The 27,185-nt window shown below is 42.8% G+C and overlaps 1 protein-coding gene across 1 annotated transcript; it reads right to left on the bottom strand.

Moving 5' to 3' along the window:
- Positions 1-235: 235 nt before the first annotated feature.
- ISX (intestine specific homeobox) lies at positions 236-26,484 on the bottom strand. Its single transcript, XM_056342153.1, has 5 exons — positions 26,313-26,484; positions 18,296-18,538; positions 5,752-5,903; positions 1,134-1,250; positions 236-472 (listed from the first exon to the last, which is right to left on the bottom strand). Exons 1-5 carry the CDS (start codon positions 26,482-26,484, stop codon positions 236-238), a joined length of 921 nt encoding a protein of 306 aa, XP_056198128.1.
- Between the last annotated feature and the right edge of the window lie 701 nt (positions 26,485-27,185).

The raw sequence follows: 27,185 nt of genomic DNA on the forward strand, positions 1-27,185 counted from the left end.
TGAGTGGTTGGGTTTCTGCAGAGCATACTGCTCCTCAGGCAGATGGGGAGCTCCTTCCTGGTCCGTGGTGCCTCTCGCGTGGTGGCACTCCTGCAGCAAGGTGACCTTGCACCACAGGCCACCCATTGGCTCAGCAGGCTTGTTCAAGGAACCACCACCTCCACCCCTCACCCCCCAAATAGTTATGGGTGACAAAAGCAAGCCCCCAAAGTCCCCCACTCCCCCGTATCCTCCTCTATGTGGAGCTGGCACAGATAGTGCTCCTTTCAAACTTGTGGGGTAGCGGCGCGCCGTAAGAGGGAAGGACATTGAAGAGCAAATATGGTTTTGGGAAGGGTAGCAGCTCCAAGTGGTGGGGGATGAAGGAGAGTGTGCTGGGCAGCCAGGCAGGTGTCAGCTGCCCTTGCAGCGGTGAGTAGTATCCTGCGGCAGGGATGATAGCGGTGAGCTTTCTTGGCATCAAGCTAGGAGCCTTTCAAGAATAAAAATGCAGTCTCAGGTGAATCAATACAGACTTTTAGTTAGATACAATTTATGATCAACCTTATTTCTTTCCCTGGTTCTTAATAATTAAGAAGAAAAGTTTAGAAGAAGAGACTCCTTAAAACCCAGTGGTGTGATCAAGGCAAAAATACCGTTTTTTCTACCCATGGAAAAACTGACAGGAAAGAGCCTGTGTGCCAGCCTAGATAATATTGACTGTCCCGAACCTGGCAAGGATGTGGGTCAAGTACTAAAAGTGCTGGTCAGCCTAACAAGGCCGGACGTTGTAAAGAGATACTGTCCATAAAGAAACATGGCTTTGTGGCTGCAAATGTCATATTTTTTCCTGTTCAGGAATTTTATAATGGTAAAGATATCTTGAACCAAAGTATGATTTACAAGGAAGCAATTTAGAAGTAAAATGGGGAAGGATCATCCTGCAAGAGACACCTCACAACATATTTACAAAACAGGTTTAATTTCATGAAAAAATATGTTATTTGACCATATTTTCTGGAATTTCTCATCATCATATTGCCATTTCTGTCTTTTCCAGTCCTCCTTCTCTGGGATAGTACCATGTGAAGAGGTGACCCGGTGAAGGACAGCTCTCTCCCTCAGTGGCTTTATACATAGCCTCTGATACTCACTGTGATATCTGACTTGGGAGCAGGAATGAAATCAACTTCTGTCAGATTCTGAAGGCCACCAAAGCTGCCAAATTTTTCATGTTTCCTCCACTTTGCTCTCTGGTTCTGGAACCAGATCTGGATACAGGCAAGAAAGAAAAGGCACAGAAATGAACAGGAGATAAAGGAGGAACTCCTCACATCCAACTACTTTCCCTACTCTCTGAGCATGAGAAAACATTGACCTCCAGCTCAGCAGAGCCAGCGGCTGAATCTAAGGGAAAACACTGGGTTCGACACAGCACCTTTCACACTTTGCATAGCATGTGGGATCTCTGGACTATTCTGACAGCCTCTCTTCCCTCGCAGCTCACAGAAGAGCTAGGATTTCCCTGTTCAGCAAGTACAAGGTACAGCAAGTCTTCCAGGGCTCTCCGGGGAAAGCAGATCCTTTTGCAGTCACAGCTTTGCAGCAGTCAAGGCACACGACATTCTGTTTTCCTTAGGAGGTGTGATTTGTTGCATGACAGGGCTCTTTCACCCTGTTCCCAAGTGATCAGGCTGGGAAAAGACCCACCTAGATGTTTTGCTGGGCTGCAACAGTGGGGATGTAGTAACAGGGTTCTTCTCGTATTTGGCTGGTAACATTTTGAAATTCACATAAGGGACCTAAGCAAAACACCCAAGGGAATCACTCAGCAGTCCGAGTATGTTATCCACCATTCTTTTGCACTGGAAAACAGACAATTAATATTCTTAGGGGAATTTCTTTCATTTGTCAGCTGATTTGACCAGCCTGGCTTCTGGCTGAGGCGTGTAAGTATTTATGCTGCAGCCACAGTAATTCATCTTGCTGTATTGCTGTCAAAAGTTGAATCCCCCTTCCATTGTCATTTCTAGCTGGCTTAGGAACCTGCTCTTTGAATGTAAGCGAGTGGTTCATGAACAGGAGGTATTAGTGATCAAAACCAGATGCTGCTGGATGTAAATATGTATGCATTTTAAACCAAATAAGAATCAGCTCAATTCTTTCTGCATGTCATGGCCAGAAAGTAATGGGAATGTCAGGAGCCCTCTGCTATATTGCTGATAGCAGTAGCCGAGGTTACTGAAAGGACAGTTTTGTTTATCTGGGTTTGCATGTGTTTGAGAACTGCTTAGTCAGTATGAACTGCTCCATTCTTTTTCTACCACACAGGAGTTACATGGTGAAAAAGCACCATAAAAATGACTCCTCTTTAACACCGACAAAGTGGTTGAGGGCAGAGAGGGAACTGAAGCCAAAATTCAACCTCTGAAGTACTCCCTCCAAAGTCTGCACATGGGATAAAGTCCTCACTTCAGGGATTATTATTTTTTTTTTTAATAAAGGCAAAGCTGTGTTCACAGACTGAACTACTCTTTTTTTGCTCAACCAGTTCTCCAACACCCTTATCCTTAAAATGATTTCTCAGTGCCCAGCCATAATTTCTGTTACTGGGATTTAAAACAATTACTCCACGCTCTGTCTTCCACAGATATCAAGCTACTGATAGAATTTATTCTCTGCATGCTACTAACCTTCACTTTTCCAGTGTTACTGAGCTATGGCACTGAGACACAGCACAGTATTCCCGTGTGTGTTTGCAAAAGTCACACCAGTGCTAAATCCAGGGACAAGTGCCTCCTTAACCCTGCCTGAGATTTCACAAAAGCCTCATTTGCCTTCTCAGTGGTCAGCAGATTGTCCAAGGAAATGACAACTAAACCAGAATGTAGGGGAGGGTGGTGTGCCCCATGTTGTAGGAATGGCCTCCATTTGGTGCTTTGTAAGACTGTCCATTTGCTGTTCTCTTGCAGACACATGAACAATGATCTGAAGCCTGCTGAATCAGCCTTTTCATTATTTTCCAGTCCTCTAACCTTCTTGCCATTTTATAGAATTATTGTTAAAGGTTTTACTGACCATGTAGTTCAAATGCACCTCTGTGTCAGTAAATGGTTCCTATGAGAGACCACCTTTGAAACATCCCCATTTGCTATCGGGCACTTGTTCCAGACCCAGCTTTTTGCCTGCTAGCACATGCTACTCAATCTGCTCTGTTTTCTTAATACAAGCAGGGTGTAGGACCAAGGCAAGGCCCTTATAGTGACACACCATGAATTTGATTACCTTTACCACCAAATACATAGAAACATAGAATCATAGAACCACAGACTGGTTTGGGTTGGAAGGGACCTTTTAAAGATCATCTAGTCCAACCTCCCTGCTGTGGGCAGGGACATCTTTCACCAGATCAGCTTGCTCAAAACCCTGCCTGAACTGACTTTGAACACTTCCAATGACAGGGCATCCACAACTTCTCTGGGCAACCTGTGCCAGTGTCTTGCCACCCTAATAATAAAAAAAAAATTATTCCTTATTTCCAATCTAAATCTTTCATTTTAAAACTGTCACCAATAATCTCATCATAAAAAGATGAGTTTGGCGATAAACATTAAATATATTACCCTTACTTTAATTCTTCATTAGCAGAAACTCATACTGGCTTTTTCACTGTTTTGCCAAAAATTGTTTGGCTGACAGGCCAGTCATTATCTGGCTGTTCTTTTTACTTTTTAAATACTGACACAACATTAGATTTCCTCAAGGCCCCTGGAATGTCTTTTGTTCCAGGGATGATTAAATATCAACACAGATGACCCAAAGTGCTTCTCAAGCGGCTTTTTAAGAACTACTAGAGGTAAGTCACCTAGATGTCTGGATTTAAAAATATCTGTCTGTAGCAGCTGGTGCTCAACATTGTCCTTATGGAAAGTGTTTCATCATCATTGTGTGATACTACCACCTTACCTGACATATTTCCAAGGATAGAGCAGAAATTATGACTGAACACCTTTGCCATTTCTGCATTATCCTTGACCGTCCCACTGTTTCTATAAAGTAACAGATCAATATAATTGTTCACTTGTTTGTTTGTTTGTTCTTAATGGACTTTTTTTGAGTTCCTGATGACCCTTAATTTTTCTGACCAAAGCTTTGGTCTGTATCCTTCTGCTTTGTTTATTCATTCTTTATAATCCCTTGTTTCTGATGTTTATTCATCCAGCATTCTTCTTTTTGTGTTGCATGTAGCATGCACACATGCAGGGATATGATTCCATCTATCCACTTAAACTGCCTCTCAGCAGTCATAACCTTTGTTTCTTGACTGGAGGACACAAGCTTTTTCACAGTTATGAAATGTTTCACTTGGTTACCCAATGGTTGCTCACTCTTTTTTTCTCCCCAGTAAAATTACCTTTCTGAGGTGATTTGACTTACACTGCTTTTAGCTTTGTCAAAACTATTCTTTCAAAGCAGGAAGAACATATATAAATTCTCTGCATCCTATTTTGCTTATATGTGATAAATGCAATCAACCAAAATTATAACAACTTGTAGCTTGTAACAAAGTTCCTGCTAACTTTTAGTTCTGTGGCCGGTTTCCCTTTACCAGCCAAGATGAGGTCAAATGTAGAATTTCCTATGTCACATGTAACACTGTCTGAATTGGGAATTTGCCATCTGCAATTCATACATGAGGGGCTTTTTACTTTCTTCATGTACATCTTAGATTGATGTTTCCCGTGATAACTCTTCTTTATTTTCTCCCCTACAGATTATAAATAATCTTTTTAACAGAAGATTTTCCTGTTCTTTCATGTGATTTGCTGTTTTGTTGGCAACACTGACTAGTAGCCCAGGTTGTGCTTTATGCCATTGGAAATGCATTGTGGGTGCCCTGATACTGCTACTGGGCGTATTACAGATACGCTGTTCCAACTCTCCCCGTCACCTAACGATGAAGCAATATCATCATGGTTAGTCGATAGTCCCAGGCATGTCATAGCCAATAAGCTGCTCTGTGTTGAACTTTGGTTGTTAGTGGGATATGTGCATCACAGTACACTGATGACTCTAGCATTATGGCAAGTACAGAAACTGCCTTGTGCAAAAATTATCACAACAGTGCCTGGTAAACAACGCCAAATTCCAATACACAGCAGTATGTATGTTTTAATGTAGCAGTTTCATATGCAGTAAACATTTGGGGTCAATTTTGAGCTCAGTCAGTAAGACTACATTACAGCTGGGAGGGAACTGGGTTAGTTTCCGTGCACTAAAATTACAGCCAGGGCATTTATAGCCTATGATATCAAAATACAGAGCAGTAAGAAAGCATTTTCATTTGGGCAATAATTTTCACTTTTTTTTGAGACCCTGTAGAAGATGGATGTGGATAACAGTTTGTACTGGATGTACATTAGTCTGTAAAAGGTTGATAAACGATTAATAAATATTTTCATAAATGGCTGCTCTGTTGCTACAGAGGCCAACAGGTTGCTCATAACCATCCGGAACCCCTATTTGCTATGCATTTAGTGTGCTTAGAGCTCCTGTTAACCCTTTGATTAATCCCATTTGGTTAGTCCCAGCTGGGTGACAAATACTTTTTTCCCTATTTGTAAAAGGAGAATGGTGATACTTGCCTCCTCTGCAAGGTAACAGAGAGGTCACATATTTCATTAGCGTTGTCACCCAGGCATAAACTATTAAGAATGTTCTCTGAAGAAAGAATTGGTGCAGTGAGCATAGTCTTTTGGAGACACAGTGTACCTGAACTCTGGCTTCTGGGAGGTTTATCTTTGCTGCCAGTTGATTGCGAATATGGACATCTGGGTAGTGAGTCACTTGGAAAATCTTCTCCAGTTCCTGGAGCTGCTCAGCTGTGAACGTCGTCCGGATTCTCCGTTTCCCTTTCCTCTCAACTGTGCAAACAAGGAAAGGTGTATATCACATTTTATAGGAAAAGGCCACGGGGCCACAAGATGATTCAGAGATCCAGCAATTCCTGTAAATTGCTATGCAGCTGGTCTGGCACCTCCAACACCTTCTAGAGATGTACTTACCATAGGTGACTGTCTCCTGACCCAGCAGTGAATGTGAATGAACTTCTTTATCATTCAAGGAGTGAGTCAGAAGTGCCCATTTGCAGTGCTAATTCCATGGATCCAAAGCTTGTCAATAGCTACAAAACTCAATGTATTTTAACCACACTAACCCTGCAATGGGTTTGTCATCAAATTCCTGTAGTGTTGGACCAAACTTTGACCCCTTTTTGCCTCTGTCACATGCACACATCTGTTGCTAACTTATAATCCCTTATTAGCTATTTGTGAAGAAACCCTTAATGTAAACGGAATGAAAGAATACATACTCCCTTTTGTCTTCGTGGTGTTTTCATGCCTGTAATAAATCACCATCTTTCTCTCAGCTCATAGATTTTCCATCCCTATCTTTTCCTGTCATACTGGTCTTACTAAGCTTTCCTCAAGCTCTGAGGTATTATTCTATTCCATCATCACTGTATCGGTTTTGATTAATTTTCTCCTCCTGTATGCCAGCAAGATCAGAATACCCAAAATGCGTGAACACTGTGGAGGGAAGTCAACCATTCCAGACTGACTGACCACTGTTCTCTTCCCATACCACTCCTTTGGCAGTATTTACGGAGAGCCAGCAGTTGCACTGCAGTGTGACAGTGGCATTAGAAATATTATCTTACAAAGAAAAGCCATGGTATTCTGATTGCACCGTTGTGGTGTGGGGACTTTTAAACAAGCTTAACCTTAAGAACTGTAAGGTCTTAAACCTATGGAGCAGCATATGGGGGAATTTGTGTGCTGTGAATTCCTAAGGGGACCCTTAGATTGCTGTATGCCTCCACCTACTGTGCTGTGACCACACTAAAGATTTCCCTCAGCATTCCTACAGCTTTGAAAATGCCTTCTTACACCAGGACATTTTATTTAGATCATGAACTCTGTATGCTGCTTGGTGTAAGTTAGAGTAAGGGCTAGGTCACTCTGAAATTATGCTGAAGGGCTGGTATCTTGCAAGGAGGAGGAGAAAGGAGCAGCAGAAGTGAGGTTTATGTAGAATGTGGAATTCAGCCTTGTTCCAAGGCTGGAATCCTCTCTGATGCACAAATTGAGTCTCTTCCAGCTGCTATTGAAAGACCAGTGCAAAAAGCTAGGCTTCAAATGTTGTGAGTCATGTTTTTTTCTACTGAGCTTGGAAAACTGAAGCCTGATAGGAGCATAAAAATTGTAATATCCCTAGTGACTATGATGAGCTTGCTACTTGATGACCTGAAGTAATTAGCAATGAAACCATGTTGCTTGGCAAAATGACCTTTTTGAGTAACTGCTTTTGGTCTTCCATGCTCTGATGACAACTACCGGTTCATACTATGTAACTAGATGCATACACTTCCTAATGGGAACAGTTAACCAGAGAAGGTGAGCTTAGTCCCTCAAAGAGACTTTGCACTTTTTTCCCCACCTTTTGTTCGACGGTTAGCATAAAATTTTCCTTTTAGGTGCTAAAGCAGTGAAAAAGGTAACTAAACACCTCAGCCAATATAAATTGGGCTCTGTGCCAACCAGAAAATGATGTTTTTCACTCTCTAATTGAAACTTCATTGTGACTCTGTTGACACAGAAAATAAGGAATAAAAAATTCTGCCCATTGACTTGGTAGGAAGATGCCTAGGACATGATACCTGGGGACCAGTAACTGAATATATTCCATTATGAATATTTAATCTTTCCTAAACTTTTTGAGTACTTTGAAAGGAAACCGGTCATGCAAGAATAACTGAGGAGCATCATTTATCATAAATGCTGTCAATACTCCCATATCTCAGAAACAGCCTAATAAAGCTGATGTCCAACACAGTTAAATCCATATCATTAGACTTTTCACTGACCTATCAAAGCACTACTCATTAGACTGCAGCACTGGCTTCAGCCCCAAGAGAAAAATGTTATTTACATTGAATCTTGCTGGCACTGCTGGGGCAGAGATCTGAAATGAGAAATATTTTTTGCATTTATGCTGAGGATAGCAATGAGCACCCTCTCCTAAGAAGCTCTGATTACAAAGCTGCATCGACTTGAACCTTCCCAAAAGATGTCTGGAAGGGGGATTTATTGCTATATGGATTAAAAGGGAAATGTCCATGCTGACAACATGAATCTCAGGACACTATGTCCCCTGTAGATATAATAGAGCTATCAGTTCATAATGGTGTCTCTTATCTGCAAGATTTTCACCTCATGCCTCTCTGTGGGGGTTGGCCCCCATATCCTCCTGGAAGATACAGCAGGCAGGTTAGATTGAGTACCAAGCTGATATTTCGTCAAGCGCCTCACGTTCTGTCATACAGTAATGAATCTCTGTGTTGTATTTGTATCATTACAATGTATGGCGTTTATATTTTTCTAGCACAGGGCAATTCGTATAGCAGATCTCAACAAGTGAAGTTTTCCCTGACCTTGTCATGGTCTCAGAAATTTGCGGCCTCCCTGAGATGTCCTGTGTGTCTCCCTGAACACTGAGCTGAGCTTCTGCCTCTATCCAGAGTAGAAGAACGGCTCCACAAACCTGGGAGAAGCTGCAGTCTACCTCCAGCATTTCCAGAGTGGAACAAGAGATCCAAGCTCAAAGTGTGACTTCCTCCTTGTTCCTGTTATCCCAGCTGTACATAAACATCTAGGATGCTGGCAGGGTTCTTGTCCTGCCAGGTTTTGTATGCTCAGGCAGTCCATGTACCTTCCAGCAATAAGAAAGCCTTCAGGAGACAGAGAACAAACCTGCAGTCTCCTGGAAGATTTCTGAATTAGCAAAAAAGCCCCAATGTACTTTTTTAAAAAAAAAAACAAAAAAACCCAGGTAAACTTTTGTATTCCATCAGAATACATATAATGATCTAGTCCAGTATAATCCCTTCTGTCTCATGCATTAACCAGACTCTGCAGAATTGGGATGACTGAACTGGGTCCATAATGGCATTGAAAATGTTAAAGACCAGCTGTATCAGACCTCATAGCAGCAGGCACCATGCAAACAGCAACCATTAGTTCTTGCCTGTAAGCACATATGATGACAGCTATCATATTCTTTTTGTGATGGGGAACCAAAGCTAAGGCAAGACTTTTAGTGCCCAAACCAGAGGCTGCTAGCTGAGCTAGGAGTGATTTACATGATTAGAACATGCTAGCTGCATGACTTCTCCACAAAGTATGTTCATGCATACCAGAGACAGAGATGATAATGTGGACATCTATCCTTGGCTACCAACTTAAGAAATTGTGGGTGGTGGCAGGATAATTGGTAGAGAGTTCATTGGATTAATCAATTTAGACTCCAAAAATCAGCTATTACAAGCAATGCAATACCATCTCTACAGGGCCAAGGTATGGAACAAACTCGGTAGTAAAGATCACGAGTCTAGAACGAGCTGTGAAGTCTACTTTGAAAAGAATATACGAGAATGAGAAGACAAAGGCTGTGCATAGCTAGTGTAACTTTGGGAAGACACTTTTAGCTGAGATGGAACATTTTGTGGTGCCTGAGAGCTGGATCCATTGCCTTGAACTACACAGTATTTTAAACTGGGATGGAGATGGGATGGGGAATGGATCTGCAAGATAATCTCTTACTGTACTGTTCCACTGGTAGCTAAGAAGTGCCCAGGACTAGAGAGCATGGCTTCAGAGAGAATAGGCTTGTGAGATTCTGTTGTCTCATATCAGCTTCTTTGGTGTGAAAATGACCCAGATAACTTGGTGATAGGCAGAAGAAACTCCCTATCAGTTCACTCTTACATCCTACACATTTTTCCTTCTTGAAAAGTGAACTGTTTTACAGACAACTCTTATGTAAGGGAAGGGTTTACACAGTGCTCAGAAGTGTCAATCCTACTGAACCCGGATTTTTCAAAGCTGAATCTCGTCAGATTAAACAAAATACAATACCTTGAGATCAGCTATGGGCCAGTGGAGACTGAAGAACAGGCTTTGATTTCAACTGGAAATGAAATGGCATTGCTATAAAAATTGACTCCTGTGAACTAATCAAGGCTTTTGTCAGTAGAAATCTAGAAAAGTGCATTTTTTTCTATAAGTAATCTGCAATACTATTTTTCTTTTAAAACAAAAAAAACTATAAAAAAGTACAAAAAATCTGGGACTGTGTTAACATTTTCTCTTGCAAGATGAAACTTTCTCTGACTGTAGTTTTGATACTCCCCTTTGCCTTGGGACTTTAGCTTAGAGATCCCATAGCAAACAACAGCATTCAGAATTACAGTCTAATAAAGAATGTGGGTGGAAGATATAAGACTAGAAAGTGTTGGAAGTGTAACATTGGCTTTACGAACGTGGCTCTAGAGTCTCTGGGGAAATAAGACTCTGCCTGAGTTTCCTGAGCTATTTTCTATGTAAAAGCTGCGGATATTCAAGTGTACTTTTATGCTCTGTGAAAGTCATTTGCAGGTTAGCTGGCTGCTGAAACCAAGCCTGAAAATACCAGGCAGCTAAATATGTCAGCATTTGCAGATGCTTACAGATACAGCTGTCTATACATTACCTTACTGTTGACATTGGAAGAGGCAGATTCTCCATGCTGATAAAGCAGTATAGCTCCTTTAAATTTAGTAACAGGCTCCATTTGTCCTCTGCAGATCTGGCTTTACTACTAGGTCGGACTTGGAGCAAGTTGAAACATTTGAACTTTGTAGAAATACAGATTCTTGAAGGTGCCAGTGAAAGGACGAGATCAAAGGGGACAGGTTGCAACAAGGGAATTCTGATTACATAATAGGAAAAAGTGTTTTCACCATGAAGGTAGTCTGACATGGGCCTGGAGAGGTTGCGAAGTCTCAGTCCTCGCACATATTCTAAACCTGACTGGACAAAAGCCTAAGCAATCTGATTTAAGCAGGCCCTGCTTAGAGTTGGGGCTGGACAAGGTGGTCTCCAGAGGTCCTTCCCAACTTACTTTATCATGTGATCTCTGACCTCCAAATATCTACATGGACTGAAGCCCCCCCATCCCTCCTTTCCTAAAAAGTAAGGGAATTTAAGGCTTTAATACTACGCACAGCTCAAGGAGTCTGATAGCTTATTTACACAGTTTTAGCTTAGCATATTACAGCTTATTTCCACTAACCAGTATAGCACAGTTACAAGATATTAGTGGCACAAACAAATCAATACCAAAGACTACTGCTTGCACCTGACTTTCGTAGATGTGCAGCTGCCAATGCCATACTGGGGCAGATTTATTCTGGGCTATAGTCCGTAGCAGGCAAATAGCCTACGGTACACCTTGCACTGCTGTTTCTCAGCTGTCCTGCATACCTGAACCAGCTAGATAAATGCTACTTCAGTGAGACCTCTGCGATTGCACCTCCCACTTGTGCTTAGTTCATTAGCAGCCTAAGACTGTATAAAGCCTAGCTGGGGTCATTACAAGGGTGCATACACTAGAGGCATGAGGAACTGAAAACCCAAGAGAAGGGCTTGAAGTCAGTGCTGGGACGTATTTGCTTTGAAGCATGTAATCTAGGTAGATGAAAATTGGTAGGATCAGTTTATCTTGCTGCAATCCTCTTTGTCGTTTCTGGACAGGCACCCTCTCATGGTATGCGATAACCAGATCCAAAGATTTTGCTTCTTTGTTGACAAGAAGAGAGAAAGCAGTTACATAAGCAAGTGGCTTTATCTACATATCCTCAGAAATATGTTTTTCTCTATGTAACAAAGTTGACTGTATCATTTTTTTCTCAGAAAGAAACTCAGGAGCATTGAAAAAGAGCCTCATTATATCTGGTTAAGTTCTGTTTTTCTCTTTTAGCCTCTTTAAAATAAGTTCTGCTCTCTCTTCTTTTTAATTCAGCCAATTACAGATATATAGGTCTCCCAGCTGGTTCCTTCTAGTGGCTTTTCTGAACGTTGCTCTTTTGTGAGGTGACATTCTGGTCATGGCAGCCAAGCCCACAGCAAAAAAAAACCCACAACCAACAACTGCAGCTCTATCAAAGAGTTATTGCAGAGTGCTGATGGCATCAGGACAAAACGTGCTTGTCTGTGTACAGAGATATGCCTGTGGCAGTCCCTCTCCTAGTTAAAGAGGTGGCTCATGGCTTTCAAAAGAGCTTGCACTGCAATATTTAGGTGGGAGTATGGCAGTGTGGCTAATCTTTATTGAAGTGTTTTTTCAGCCTTCATTAAGAAGGACTGGTGTAGCTAGTGAGACTGATCCTAATTGGATAGGTACAATGTGCTCTGGATACAGCCTCCTGCTAGTAAAATGCAGCATTTAGCATCCAGCTGCTGGCCGTTCAGGCGTTGCTGAAGTTAAGAGAGAGCAGCATGACTTGAACTTTTAAAGGCTTGACTTCCTCCCTTAGTCCACAATTCCTTGATGGAGAGTTGCTTTCACCCTGGCACGGAGTACAGTGCCTAATTACCTGACAGCAAGGCTGAAATGCAGAGAGGTTCAGACTTTAGGTGGTGTGAACAGGAATGCTAAAAATACCAGGCTAGAAACCTGTTTAAGCAAGCTGTACAGTGGTGGCCAGGGGAGTTTCTTAGTCTGCTTGTCAGAGGAGTTGGCAAGGAGTAAATTGTATGTATGAAACCACTCAGGTGGACAGTTCATTGCGGAGGATGGTGCTCACCATCAGCCTGAGCCCCTCGTGATTTAACCCTTCCCATCTGCCAGCAAAATTATGATCGTGTTTACAAATGCTGCTGCCCTGAAATGGTGTTGTGTATAACTCTGGCACAGCCAGTGGTCAGTGAAGTATCTGGAGGAAGAAGCATGCAGGCCATGGTTTGAGGGACCCCAACTGACAGCTGTGTGAGTTAATTTCCATCACCTGATATCAATTTTGTATCCAGACCTGCACCTTCATGAATCCTTCAGGTCAAGGTGGATTTGGGGTAGGTATGTGTGCAGTTTCCCTGTTCAGCTAAATCTCAAGTTTGAAATGTACTTTCTGTGAATGTTCAACCGTTGTCAACTTTCACCTTAAAAGCAGTGGCCACCCTAATACAATAATGGTTCCTACCAGGGGAAACAGGTTCCCTACCACTCTAGTTGACTCTGTAGTCAGCCTCCTTTGTCAGAAGCTGGCCATCTGCCCATGGACAAAACTGAGCTCATTGCAGTTTGCACAGACAGCCTGTTTTCTACTTTATTGCTAGTCTTTGTGGTTATTTGTACCTGCAAACCTCTAGACATCAATCAGGCATGCTTGTTTACTTCCCTGCCTCAGAGTCTGCACTCTCTCCTAGAAAGCATAATTCCATCATTATTTTAGTACGTAGTCTCTGCTGTTTCCCATTTCAGCATAAAACACTTGCTAATACAATAGGTAAAAGGCCTGCCCTCAATTTCAAAGAACAGTAATTAAAAGTACCAAATCCTGGAGATTTAATGAAAAGTTCTCAGACAATTTAAGAAAAGCCAATAAGTGCTTGTAATACCTTTGAAATAAACTTATCAAGATGTGCCATCAACTCTGCAAGTAGTCACATTATGCAGATTTGACTAACAGGAACAAATTAACCTCTGAGTCCTGTGTAAGGTACCCTTTGGATCCAAAATTCCCAGGAAAGAAGGAGCTGCTTGGGGAAAGCATTGAATGCTAACATTTACTTTAACTAAAAAATCCCCAAAACCCTAAAACCATGAAGAAACAACACAAACAGAATTTATGATAGTCCCCCAACTGCTGACAGCTTTGCTTTCTTCAGTACTTGTATCAGTGAGAATTCTGTGTGAACAGAGTCTGAAGGGTAGGAATAAAGGATTCAGGTTTCATGCCTTTCATTTAATATCCAGGGTATGATTATAAACAGTCAGTCTTCAAATAGGGAGAAAAACAAAGAACCAGCCTTCAACAATGCCTCAGGTAAACTCACCAAAACAAGGTCAATGGTCTCCTGCATTTGCAAATGTATATAGGAATACTGCACTTCACAGACACAGGGCTGCAGGGGCTACTCACACTGATAAACAGAAGACTGGTAAGAAAGCTAATGGCAGCCAAATTATATATATAGGCATCTATTTTTTTCCTCCTGCTTTCCCTTTTCATTTAGAATTGCTTCCTTTTGTTTGGCAGGACAATGGGATGCTTGTGCCCTTTCTCACAGTCCCATTGGTGTGTTCTGGGCAGCCGATATTTATCTGGGATTGTGATTATACAGTGCTTCATTGTCTCTTGGGTGTTTTATAAATGCATTAAGATAAGTCACCATACTGGGGAGAAGACTGTTCTGCGAGAGATAAACCATGCTGCTTCACAGGGGTACATGGATTTGACCATATTGTCTACAAATGAACAGTACAAATGAATTTATGGCTTCAGAGAAAACATAAACGCTAAGCTAAAGATGCCTGCAACTGGCATCGGTACAGAGGGACATGACTTACACTGGAAGGTCTCCAGAACTGAGATAATCTCTACATTTCCTGTTGTCTTTATGATAATTCCCACCAGAATTTGTCAATATGCTTTGGGATCAAAGATGCTATCGTAATAATATAACAATTAGATTAATAAAAAGATGCCTGAGCTCCCGGTCAGCAATGTGCAGATAATTTTTGCTATGGAAGCGTTTGGGTGATGTTGCCTCATTATGGCAGCTTCCTCTACAGTGAATAATGAAGACATGAGCTGCAGGAAATAACATAGTCCAGTTTTTCCCATGGCCTGAAACTCCCTGTTTCTGGTGGGATTAGGAGTCATCTCCATTTATTGAAGCCTGATTTACCTTGTACTTGAATTATTACCCAGAGAAGAAATCCCGTAAGACCAGGCATCTGCCAGTGTCTTAAGGTGATGCTGCTATCTGGCTTTGCCAAGACACTAACTGCTCCCTTGCTGGAGCAGAGGACAGGATGGCACACTCATCATTGCCTTTGGATGTAAATAGTTACAGTGCACACACAAATGTATACAATCAGACCCAGCATATGTCAAAGACGTTGCAAAACAATTGCCCAAGAGCATCTGAACTAAGCTGGGATCTTGTGTGTGGCAGTCTCCAGCAGGGGTGGCCATAGGGCAGGCAGGCATGGGGGCACATAATCCTCTCAGGCTCCTGCTTGGCTGTCATCAACTGGTCAAGTCCCAAGGGTGTCACACAGAGCAGAGAGAAGGAATTAAAAAGGAAATTTGAGCTCAGGATTTAACATGGGCATTTATGTGAACATGTTTCTGTGATGCTGACCGACAGTCACAAGAGTTTGCCCTGCTTGGTCTTAAGTTTTGAAGACCCTGGCAGCGACAGTGGTTGCACATAGCAAAACAGCAATTAATCATTTCACAGAGAGCTGGCCTAAACACAGTCTGTACCTACAGCTCCAAAGTCAGTCCTCTTTCAGAATGGTCTCCTTCTAAAGTGGGTTTTATCAGCGCTGCTTCCCAAGAACCAGGTTTTCCATAAAAGTTCCACTGAGCTTTTTGAGCAGAAGGCCACAGGTGAAATCACCCAACATTCAGAATGAAGGCTTCCAAATTCAAATGGTGGCTTTGCAAAACTAAATGCCAGCTGTCAGCATGCCTCTAGGATATGAGGGCTTTTCTCTTTTTTCGCTTACAATGCAGCCTCTAAGTTCAAAGTGCTAGAGGCATTGCTTCCTGTAAATGGTTTCTGATAAGGGCATAAATCGCTTTAGTTTAAATGACACCGCCTTTCTAAACCACTTAGTTGCAGAAAACATTTTGTGGGAAAAGCAAATTTTTAGGAACACTGCAGTGTTACAGGCTTTCCTGGAAATATGCTCCAAATTCACACTCAGGGTCACAGTCAGGGTGTTCTTGCTATCTCAGAGCACCTGCCCATGAAGGGCATATTGTCACAGCCTCCTCTTCATCCTTCTCCTCCTATCCAAAAAAACATCAGACAAACCCCAGCCCTCCCACCTCCAAGGTGATTGCATAGCACGCTTGATTTCTTCTGCTCCCTGACAACTATGCAGATGTGAGTGCTTAGTCAGAGCCTAGTGCCCTTCCTCACAAATATGCAGGTGTTTTATAGATAGAGAGGCAGCCTGTGAGAAAGAGGTGGGGGTACACCCAGCCAAGAACTTTGGATACTGTTCACATCAGACAGCACTGCCGTGGCTGAGGTTGGTGCCATTCCCCTGGGTCTTTGTAGGCATCCTCGGTGTGAATGCGAGGGAAGTCCTGGGGACACCCATGGCATATGCTATGGGCATTTGGCACTGCCTGGGGGTGCCTTGTTAGGACCCATAACTGCCCTATATCTACCATGCCAAAAACATGTCTGAAACACTGCAGAGTCAATAGGCATGGAAACAGAAGTGAAATTGCTATCAGCTCGAGGTGTAAGGATTACAGGCTGCTTCCAGGGATGGTGCAGTCTACCTCTCCTGCAGGTGCTGCTGCTGACCTCATCTGGGAAAGGTGACTCCAGCCACAGCCAGAGGCAGAGAAAAGAGAGCAGCCAGCTCTTTCCCCCTAATGTAAAGTAGAGGAAAGAGGATGAAGCTTATGATGCTCAAAAGGATTTTAAACCCAGGCCTCCAGGTCCCTGCTAAGAATGACACAGTGCACGAACAGGATCCGAAATCAATGTTTGTGCACCACAGGGAAAATGCCAATCCAGTGCTTTGGGATCCTCCCCCCTCCCGCAGCCAGTTTCTATCAAAGGCTCAGCAACTACAGGAACCAGTAGCCTAGAAAATGGCAGATCATTAAACCTCTGCTTGCTTTCAAAACCCCACTGCCACCAGTGAACAGAGGAATTTTGTTTAAAATGCCTTTACAATATAAGTTGTTATTGAAAAGGCCAGTTCAGTTTACCTCAGTTTTGTGCAGATAATTACATGCTGTCCCCTCTGCTTTGTTGACGGGGCTGGTGCCAGTCACTGCGCTGGTCAATGAGGCTAAGTGCTGAGTGGGGACAGCCACCTCCCTCCTCTGTCACCCTGGGAAAGCCACCTCCCAGCTCTGGTGTGATCCCTGTGACTGAGGACTCCCTCCCTGCATTAAATACACTCCTTTTTAGCACTCACAGGCAACTTCGAGTGCCAGATACATACAGCCCTGGCTCTTCTGCAAGGACGCAACATTATTTTGCCCTACTGCCATCACCTGGTGCAACTTAACAGGGCAGAGGTAGGCTAAAATACCTGGTTATCTTACAAGGCTTCTCTCCGTATGAAGAGAGACGCTGTCTTGTGCAGTTGGAGGAGGTGACAGCACCTTGTCACAAGACTCATGTGTACCATAGCAGCAGCAGCAGCAGCAGGAACAAGGCTTTTCTTTCAAATGTATTTCACAGAAAGAAATGTTTCCTCTGCCAGCTTGCAGAGTATGAGCCAAGGAAGATGTGCAGATCTCAGTGAAGCCAGCTAAGAAACCCTGCATCTGCGGTCATACGAGCCCATTAGCACTTAACTGAAATTGCTTTTTTTTTTTTTTTTTCTTTCAGAAAGGAATGAATAATAACAAACTATGCAGGAAACACCTTACTGCTGCTACTGAGAACCTGTTCCCTGGGGTGTAGTACAATCATCCGTATTAACCTTTCCTAAAACTCAAAGAACTTAAAGCAGTTTCTGCCACATGCTACAAATAAATTGCAGTCTGTCTGTTAGGAGCTTGGCTTTTTCAGGTACCACGTATCCCACCTAGCTTAAAGTCTCTGTGCAACATATTGGCAAAGTATATTTGTGTTGTCCTTTGCTTTGGTGAAAGAGATAAGACTTCTGTTTACCAGTGCTCACAAGCAACAAAACTAGCAGACCTACCAACATGGGCCAGGCTTGAAAATTGTGCCTGACACATCCTGCGTGCCAGACCTATTCCACATCGACAGTTTGCCTGCGCACATGCTGGTGACCTTTTCATCACCTGTACAGTGGGTCCAAGGTGTACAGAACACATCGAGCTGATTCGGCGTGTTCAGCCGCCTCACTCCTCCTGTTGCGCAGCACCCATGTACCAGGAAACGGGCGCTGCACAGCCTGGCTGTGGAACCTGGTGATTCGGTAGATTGCCACCCCAAGTAGGAGGGTAATAAACACCCAAAGCAGTCCCTGTCACTAAATTTGGTAGGGTTGGCAGGCCTGAGCTAAATCTTTATTTCAAAGTGTGGGTCTCCATGTTTTTGGTGGGGAGACTGAAGAACCATCCCTGTAACTCCGCCAGGAGCTTAGCAGTAGAAATATCTCTGGCGTCTGTTGCTAGGTATTGCCATGTACATCATTGTAAGGTAACAGCTGTGTTTTTGGGTACTCTGGGAGAAAGTTTGGATATAGAGGCACTCACCGTGAAGTGGATGCTCTGCTGGGAAATCACATAGCTGATCTTCCTCTTCCTCATGTTTTCTTTTGCCTTGCAGGTGTTCCTGTCCTGTGTCCTCGCCCAGGAGGGAGGCTGGGCTGTCAGTAGGTCTCCTGCAGTGAGCTGCCTGCACTCTCTTTGCCCTGGACATGGGTGTAGCACATGTGGCAGGGAGAAGCACTTTAGCTGAAGGTAAGTCACAGGCTAACTGACTCCAGCTGCTGGAATCTGTGAAGGACACAGCACAAGAGTTGTGATGTGCTTTTTGAATAAAGCAACTGTCATTCAGTGCACTTTCCAGTTTCTGTGAAAAAAAAAAAAGAAGTGTAGGTATGGTCTAGATACCTTACCTTTCAAACCTGATCATATTTAGAATGGCCTTTATCATTCTGTGCTGTGCATCAGTGCCAAGATGACCCCAGGTTGCAAAGGGCATGATCCTGGTGAATTTAACCCCAAAATCTAGCCTGTTCTCTGCTTCTTTCCACCTTAAAACTTCTAATGGTCCTCGTGGGAGATTTTCAAAAAAGGACTGTAGAAGTAAGGAGGCACAACGAAATGATAAAGAAAGCTCAGCTTCCCTGTCAGTATCCAAATCAGTGGCTGCCTTTTCTGAAGAAGTCAGAAGTACAGTACATGTGGAGCTGCTCTGAAAATCTGCCAGCAAGATTGCCGTGGAATTTGCTGGATGCCAAATGCTTTTAAAAACCTGGTCCTTTCTTAAATGTCTCCATAGGTACCTCTACCCTATAGGAAGATGGGCCAAAGAATAGGCCAAAGGTCAGTGTCTTCCCCGGTTCAGGTCCATTTGTCCTTTCTTCTACATCTGGGCTGCCTGTTGCACAGGTTTAGGCATTGGATAATTCTAAAGGCAGCCTTTGCCCAGGCTGTCAGCATTTACCATCTACCTTTGTAACAGGTGACACCGGTGATATCTAGGAAGGTACTGACAGCCAACTCATCTTCATAAAATCACCTGCACACTCTTGTTGACAGGACAAACATAAGAGAAGTGCATATTGGCCCATTTTCATGAAGTGCAGCCATAAAGTTAGTTTAGATTTGAGCATGGGTGCTATAATCAATCTCAGCAGGAGCTGAAGCTAATCTCAGCAGTAACCAGTGGTGATATGTCCTAGGACACCTGACCCTGACTAGCGATGAAATTGGTCACAGAAGCCACAATCTTTCTTCTGCCATAGTATTGCCTTATTACTCTCATTGTCACCTCTGTGTGTAGCAGGGGCACTGCAAAGACCTTTCAGGTTAGTTTTCAGCCCTCAGGAATGTATTATGAGTCCTTACTCTTCCTGATAAATGTAAGCGGCCCTTGCAAAGCTATGGACTGGAACATAACATGCTGGGAAGCCTCATGATTCAAGGCAGTGGGCTGCCTGTGGCTGCTAGCATCCCAACAGAGGTATGCGAAATACTCCCATTCTCTTACCTGCTCTTTTCTACATTAAAGCCTCACCATAAACACTGATTCTGAGGGCTATATGCGCTGCCTTTGGTAGATGCAATCAAGGCTCAGGCTTGACTCTTCGGACAAGATAACTGGATCTGTGCTGCTTTAATGGCAAACCTAGAATTTGTTCTAGTTTTCCTCCATGTCTGGATTTCTTTGCTTAGAAAGGCAGAGTAAAAGGCAACACTTAAGCATAATGGATCCACTGGGGAATTTAGATTCCATGGTTATTGTGACCCTGAAGTGAATATGACAGCACAGGTTTGTCTGCTTTTACCACCAAAGAACATTAAAATCTTAACGGAATAATGGACTGCACTCCTAAGCAGTCACCCACATCTAGGCTTCGGGGTCTGCAGCACCTGTGGCTGGTCCCCTCTCTCCTCTCATATCTAAATACCAGCAAGTGTGAACTCCAACAGGTTATGCTGGAAGAAACTCAATTTTTTGAATATATATTTTACTTCTGGTGCAGTATCTAGCATTGGCAAAGCCTCTACTTTTTTAGACTTGTCAGACTTTTGTTTTCTGAACAAATAACAAGTTCTGTTTGTAACCAGCCTTGAAGCAATGACAGTTATAACATCTGGAGACAAAATGCCCAATTCTGGCCTCAGTAAAAGCCCACACAATAGGAATTTTACAGAGGACTGACACTGACATGAAGAAAATACAGTTACAAGAGCTCTGGAAATTAGCCAAAACCTCATGCCAACAAAGGATGATTGTTCAAATGTTGACTTTTCAAATTATCACCAATCTTTGGGTAAACTCCTAAACACAATTGCATGTCTCCAGCCGTGCTGACCTTAAAAACCTGGTACGGGGACTACCTCTGTGTTTGAGGCATATTGTGCAAAATGGGACTCATTTAATTCCTTTAGGATCAACTAGGTTTGAGTTTTCTGGTGAGAAAACAGGGAGGTTTTGAACAGTATTTGTGGGATAAAGGAGAAGGATAAACCTGGGATCGGTCACTAGCATGGGGCTTCGGTTAGATGATTTGCTCAAGAACTCACAGGCTATCAGTGTTGGCATAGGTTCTTAACCCCAGATTTTTATCTCAGTCCCCTGTCTCTAAATTAAGGACAAGTCGCACTTCCTTGCTAGATGTGTTGTGAAAATTAGTATGTTACGGAATTGATGGTGCTTATACCCTACAGTAATGAAGAATATAAGGGTACCCAAGCAAGGTGCTCTTATGGGCAGTGATTAAAGCATTCTAAGAATAACACTGGCATTTTCTAAATCATAGAGGACACGTCTTCATCCTTCTTACACAACTTTCCTCCCCAAAATTTTTCTCTGAGATGCTCACATACCTCAGCAGTGAACACAACTTATGTATGAGAGTGGACAGAATAACTATACACTAAAGAAGAGAAAACAGGCAGGGAATGAAAGACTGTCCCAGGCAGATAGAAATATCTCTGTGAAATGGTAAAAAGGAGTGGGAGGATCTGTTGTCTGAGGTCAAAGAAGCAAACAACAGTGGCATGAAGCTTAAAGAGAGGCTGGAAAAATCAAGGAAGTTTTCTGGAGGATCAGATTGAAAGTAGGTGATACTGAGTTTAAAGCACATATCTGAAAGTTAGGATTCCCAAGGTCTAGTCCTGTTTTCATTACAACCTTCTCTGGTCCTTGTTGTCCTGAACAAGCAAGGAGACCGCAGTGGTAACTCTTTAGGCCAGCCAGTATTTTTTGGTGCTTATTCATGTGACTCCAGCAGAGATCTCTGAAAAATATCTACAAATTGTCATGGGGTAAAATTTCCTCCAGGGAATGCAGGTTTGGGTTTTTGGGGGTTTTTTTGTGTTGTTTTTTTTCCCCAGGGATGGCAATGACATTTCAGCCTGGCACAAAGTGAGGTATTTCTTACTGTCATGCAAAGAAATGACTTTTACTTGTGACTCAAAATTGTCTTTTTGGCTTGACTTTCAATTACATAGGAAAGGATGGGAAATTTCAGGCCAGATAGATAGTAAAATAAATTTCTTTTTAGAAGTAGGAGGCTATTTCAGATAGCCTAAGTTCCATTTAAGCCTTTTTGTGTAATCACTGGAGAGAAAGACCTGTTGTAGGCATACAGCTTGTGATTTTTAGATCTTACTAAGGCTGTGAGCAGGGAAGAGTCTGCCACTGAGAAATGCAAGTATCTTTTTATTGTGCTGTTCTTCTCTTCCTTCTAGACCTCTTCCCGCCCCCCCCTTTTTTTTTTTTTAGGTGGATTGTTTTCCTTGTAATAGGTGGGGTGAATTGGTGATATTGGCCAGGTGGTGTCTGTTCAGTTATATTCCTTCAGCTGTTTCCTCTTCTGCAATAAAGCTGGGTGGAGTGCTGCTACGGGTGAAAAAAACAATCACCTATTGATATTAGTGCATGAAGTGGCAGTTGTATTCATATTACTTTGCATATCCTTAATGTAATGGGGCATAACACAGGAAGAATGACACAGTTTCTGTATCTGTTACTGTTTTTACTATTAATTCCTCATTCCAAGCTCTCCTTGACTTGATAAAGGACCTCCTGTTGGTGGAACCTCACTGGCAGAAATCAGAGGAGAAATGAACAATTATTTCACATGTATTTTCAAGCACACTGAAGTCAAGTTCCCAGGGATTTCAGAAGAAGGATTTATTCTGAAATAGACCTGCTAGTCTTCTCTGTTTAAAATGAAAGAGTTGGCACTAGGGAGGAGATCAGCACTTGCTCGGTGTTTATTTGTGTCCCTTACAAAGGCCATGGTTACCCTTTCTAGGCACCGTGACAAAAAGATGAAAAGCATAGACTGAATACTAAAATGTCTTTTTGTTCACTACTCCTTTTTTTAACTGGGTGAAAGTCTTTCAAAAATTCAAAAAATTCTGTAGACTTCAGATCAACAGCTGGAGTTCCAGATCACCCAGTAGTTGTGTTTGTGCAGTGAACTCACAAATCAGTTTGTGGACAAACTCACTGCAACTAGGAAGTCTGCACACTCCTGGGAAGAATGCATACTCCTTATTCCAAGTCCCACTGGCATTATACTCACAAAAAACCTGTGAACTTAGGAGTCAGGCCCAGAGAACTTCTCATACATGATCAAGTCCTCCCCAGCTTTCCACGAAAGCCTGACACTACACATCACAGCATCCTTTTTTTCAAAGAATCATAGAATAATTTAGGTTAGAAGCAACTTCTAGAAGTCATCTGGTCCAGCACCCCTGGGTTTTCTTGGGAAAGGGCTCCAGGGTAAGCTTTTTCTATGTCCCTCACTTCTGATATTCCACACCACCTGGTCCTCTGGTCATACCTGTCTCCTTTGCTCTTAATGGCTACATTTAGACTTCAGGACAAGTGTGATCGCGATACTTAAGAGTGCCTAGATCAGCAGACGAACCTGATGATAACTTTTAGCTTGGGCATTTACCTTATGGTAGCCACAAGTATGTGTGTGGTGCCAGTTCTTGCTCTCATACGGATCATGGCTTGGCTCAGATACATACCATATGGGGTGTGGAAAATGTTCTTAAAATTCATAGTAAGATATAACTCAGCCCTGACCTGTAGTGCTTTCTTCATTGCTGCTGCTGTTCTGGGAAAGCAGATAGATTTGTGTCCTATCCTGGAATTTCCAACAAGTTCCTTAATTCATTTCGGTTCCCTGACCTTGGCCAGCACTGAGCCAAATGAGGTATGGCTTACTATTTACACAACTTCTTTAATGCCAGTGTTACATGGCATGAAGTTGAAAGACTTTGACGAAATACAGCAATTATCCCAAGCTGTACAGCATAGAGTATTGCACTTCTGAAATAAATAAACCTTATCTGCCAAAATTGGCAGTTCTGCTGGAAAAGCAAAGGGTAGTAAGTTTAGGTATCTCTTTGGTGGTAGTAAGAAACCAACAGTAAAAAAGCTTTGTTTTCATTCTCTTTTTTAAATATCCTTGACCAATTGCAAAAGCAATGTGTAACAACATTTTGGAGTATCTCTACAGCTTTACTGTTTTCCTAGCTCCAGTGGCAGTTAAGTGAATCTTCATGTGTATACTATTTTCATTAATTAACATTTTACATTGCTTTAAGTTTATTAATCCAACCTTACTTTCTAGCAGGGGAGAGAAGGGTTACTATATTCTCTTGCTACCTCTCTCTGCTTAGGTGATGAAGCTAAGTTAAAGGCAAGGTCTGGCTGTTCTGCCTGCATTGCTTTCAAGGTGAAAAACTGACTGTACTCTCAGGTGGAACAATTTGGGATGAGACTACTGGCGGTGCAGTAATGCAATTGGAGGAACATACCATGTCCTGCTTACAGATTTGTCAGACCTTGTGCTTAGAGCAGCATGCTTAACCAAGACACACAGTGCAACAGGGCTTCAACATATTGATCATGAAACAGACTTAATATAGAAAGGTCCAATCTCTGCCACACTTCTCTGTTCCTGGAAAAGTCTCCTGTTGCTAAAATGCAGTTCTATGGTCCACCTTATGAACAGCGCTGACTAAATTTTCAGTGGTGATATCTGTCTCACTTCAGATCCAGTGGCAAAAAATGACTGCCATGGGCTTTCTGGAAAAGACTTTCAGCTCACAAAAAATCACTGCCACGGAGCTCACACCAACGTTCCTCCCCTTCGCAATCTGGCTCCTGGGCTCCTTCAGCACACTGTCCCCATTACACTTGCACCAGCATTAGCTATGTCCTTGTCCACCCTACAAGTTACAAAGCTGTCGCTTGTTTCAGGACTGTATTTAAAACATGGCCTGAGTCTGCTGTTCTTCAGGTCTGATCTGCACCGGCAACTTTAGGAAATCTCTAAATGCTGCAGTCCTCCAACAGTACCAGTGGTGAAACAACTAAGCAACACCAGCCGTGGCCTTCAGTAACTTTGTTTGTCTTTGTGAGCAGCAGGCTGGACCTCCAGATGACCTTGAGAGGTCCCATCCAACCTCAGTAATCCTATGGTTCTGTGAAAATTCAGCAGCACACTGTGCTTCATCCCCATACACAGGTTTCCATGGAAAGCTGCAGGTAATGGCACAGAAGCAGCGGTCAGATACTCAGCCCCAGTGCTTGGGTCTCCCACGGCTGTGAGATGTGCTGTGGGGTGGCTCTGTCCCATGGTCAGGAAACAAGCTCTGTACAGAGTGAGTGAAGTTACCCCATGCCAGAAGGGAACAAGAAAATGCAAATCTTGTGCAAAGCATGGCTGAGAGGCAGCGTTAGTAGGACTGGGCTCAAACCCAACTGGTGACTAACGTTACACTGGTGAGTGTGGTGCTCACTTCACTGTAGTTTCCTTCCCAGTTTAGGTCTTGTTTGCTTTCCAGTCCAGGTCAGTATACAGTTTGGACATAAAAAAAAAGCTGAAACTATGTGAATAAGCAAAGGTTGCTCGGACTGTCAGGTTTTTGAAAAAGACCCTCTCCCTTACTACTGGGTGGTTCATCCAGTGAACTGGGAAATGGGGTCCTGATCTATGAAAGGATCCCTGTGTTACAAAAAATGAAGTGTAGCATTAGGGTTTGTTGATAGCAGTTGAGCAAGAGGTGAGTGAAAAATTTTCTGTCAAAGTTACAGGTAATTTTTCAGTTAATTGGGTGTGTTTGTATACATAAAACATTTCCTTTTCATGGAAGATGTAGATAAAAAAAAGAAGAAATACTAAATCCAGAAAACGTGAGCTATTGTTTTTTGTTTAAGGAAAAAAAAAAATATTTCTGTGAGGGTAGAAGTTCATTCAAGGCCACAGTAACTAAATGGAGGAAACCGAAGTCAAAAAGGCTAATGCACTTGCTGGTTTGCTAAGATCAAAGTCATGCTAGTCTTCCACTAGCTTGTTTTATTTAGTTTATGAAAGGACCTAGTGTCCATGATGATAAGGAGAAATGATTAAACACAAATGCTTTCTCTTTTCTTGTTCCAGCAATTGAGTTCTAACACTCCTTAGCTACCATTAGCCTTACAGACCATTTCTCTTGCTTGAGGATGAGTGGTCAGATTTATCAGAAAACAGCACTGTTATGAGATTTAGCTGTAATTCCAGGCAACAGTCAGCTCTTGATATAAGTGAAACTCCAACAACTTCATTAAGTTGCAGCAGTTTGAGGCTAGCTTCCTGAGTTTGAATGCCTGTCCTTCCTTATGACAGGCAATTATTTATTTTTTTTTATAACATGAGTATTATTTTTTAAAGGGAAAGAAACCAGGATGTTGTATTTGTTTACAATAAGCACTTCTCACTGTTACTGAAGAGAGCTACCTGCAATAACTGTTCAGGTTGCATACCCACCTCTCCAATGACACTGCGGGTTCATAATGTACAAAATCCCACAAAAGGCTGGCAGCAGAGCCCAGTCTACTGCGAGGTTGAAAACACATTATTTTTTTAAGTTTATTTCTGTATATATAATGAATTATTCGCATCTCACTAGAGAAACCCCAGATTCTTACAAAAAGCTACAGAATAAAAATTCTACATAATCAATTGACATAGCTTTAAGGATTAAAAACAAAGGAGCATTTTTATTGAGTCTTATAACTGGTACTTACCAAAGGCCAGTGGTGACCCTGCTTTTAGGGCTGGAGGTCTCTCGGCATAGTTACTTCTGTACCTGGTTTCACTGCTTAGAGAGGTGCTGGCAGAAGGTTTCTTTAAGATTTCCTCAATGGAAAAAGACAGGCTGGGCTTCCCCTGGCCAACACACAGCTGGGGGTCCATCATCTTCCCGCCAAAGTGTCTACAGGGCAGAGAGTCTTCTACTCTTCTAGCTCTCGGTGCACCCCAAGAAACATGCAGCTGGGAAGGTGTGTGCCTCTCCCCACCTGTGCCTGGCCGACCTGCAGGAGTGCCGGGCAAGAGGAGAAACAAAAGTGACTCACAAGTAAGCACACACATCTGCTCCTCTGCTGATCAGCCTGGGACCAAGACCTGTGCTCCCATGTCTGGGGAAGACAGAATTAGAAGTGTAGGGGGGGAAGTCTTACCAACCCCCCTCCACTGGCTGAACATCCCCCAGCCAGCACAGATTTATGGAGCTCTGAGCACGGCCATCCGAGGAGAAGGTGTGCTCCTCACAGACCCAGGTGAAAAATGCCCTGGGAAGAGTTGTTTCTTGTTGGCAAATCCCGTTTGTGGGGCAGTTATCCTCCTTTTCTGCTTTCAGGCTGAAATCTGTGACAAGCACACTGGATTTGTACTGTTATGTAGTTAAGAAAATAATCGGCAGGATGAATACTTGTCCTGTCCCTTGTGCCACTTACTAGCAAGAGAGACACCCTATAAACTTCTCTCACATACAGGAAGGTGTCTCACGTGAAAACCTCCCTCACCAGCAATACCCAGGTTACCCTGCAGCGCCCCCCCCCCCCCCCCCCCCCAAGCCATCAGCTTAGGTTCAGATTCTCTTTTCTTCTACTCTGGAA

This window comes from Falco biarmicus, chromosome 5 (genome assembly GCF_023638135.1).
Source record: "Falco biarmicus isolate bFalBia1 chromosome 5, bFalBia1.pri, whole genome shotgun sequence".
Taxonomy (NCBI): Eukaryota; Metazoa; Chordata; class Aves; order Falconiformes; family Falconidae; genus Falco; species Falco biarmicus.

Coding starts and splice junctions, on each gene's coding strand:
- ISX (XM_056342153.1), bottom strand. CDS start 26,484: ATGATGGACCCCCAGCTGTGTGTTGGCCAGGGGAAGCCCAGCCTGTCT. Junction 18,539..26,312: donor AGGGTCACCACTGGCCTTTG/GTAAGTACCAGT, acceptor TGTCCTTCACAG/ATTCCAGCAGCTGGAGTCAG. Junction 1,251..5,751: donor TCCCAGAAGCCAGAGTTCAG/GTACACTGTGTC, acceptor GCCTGTATCCAG/ATCTGGTTCCAGAACCAGAG.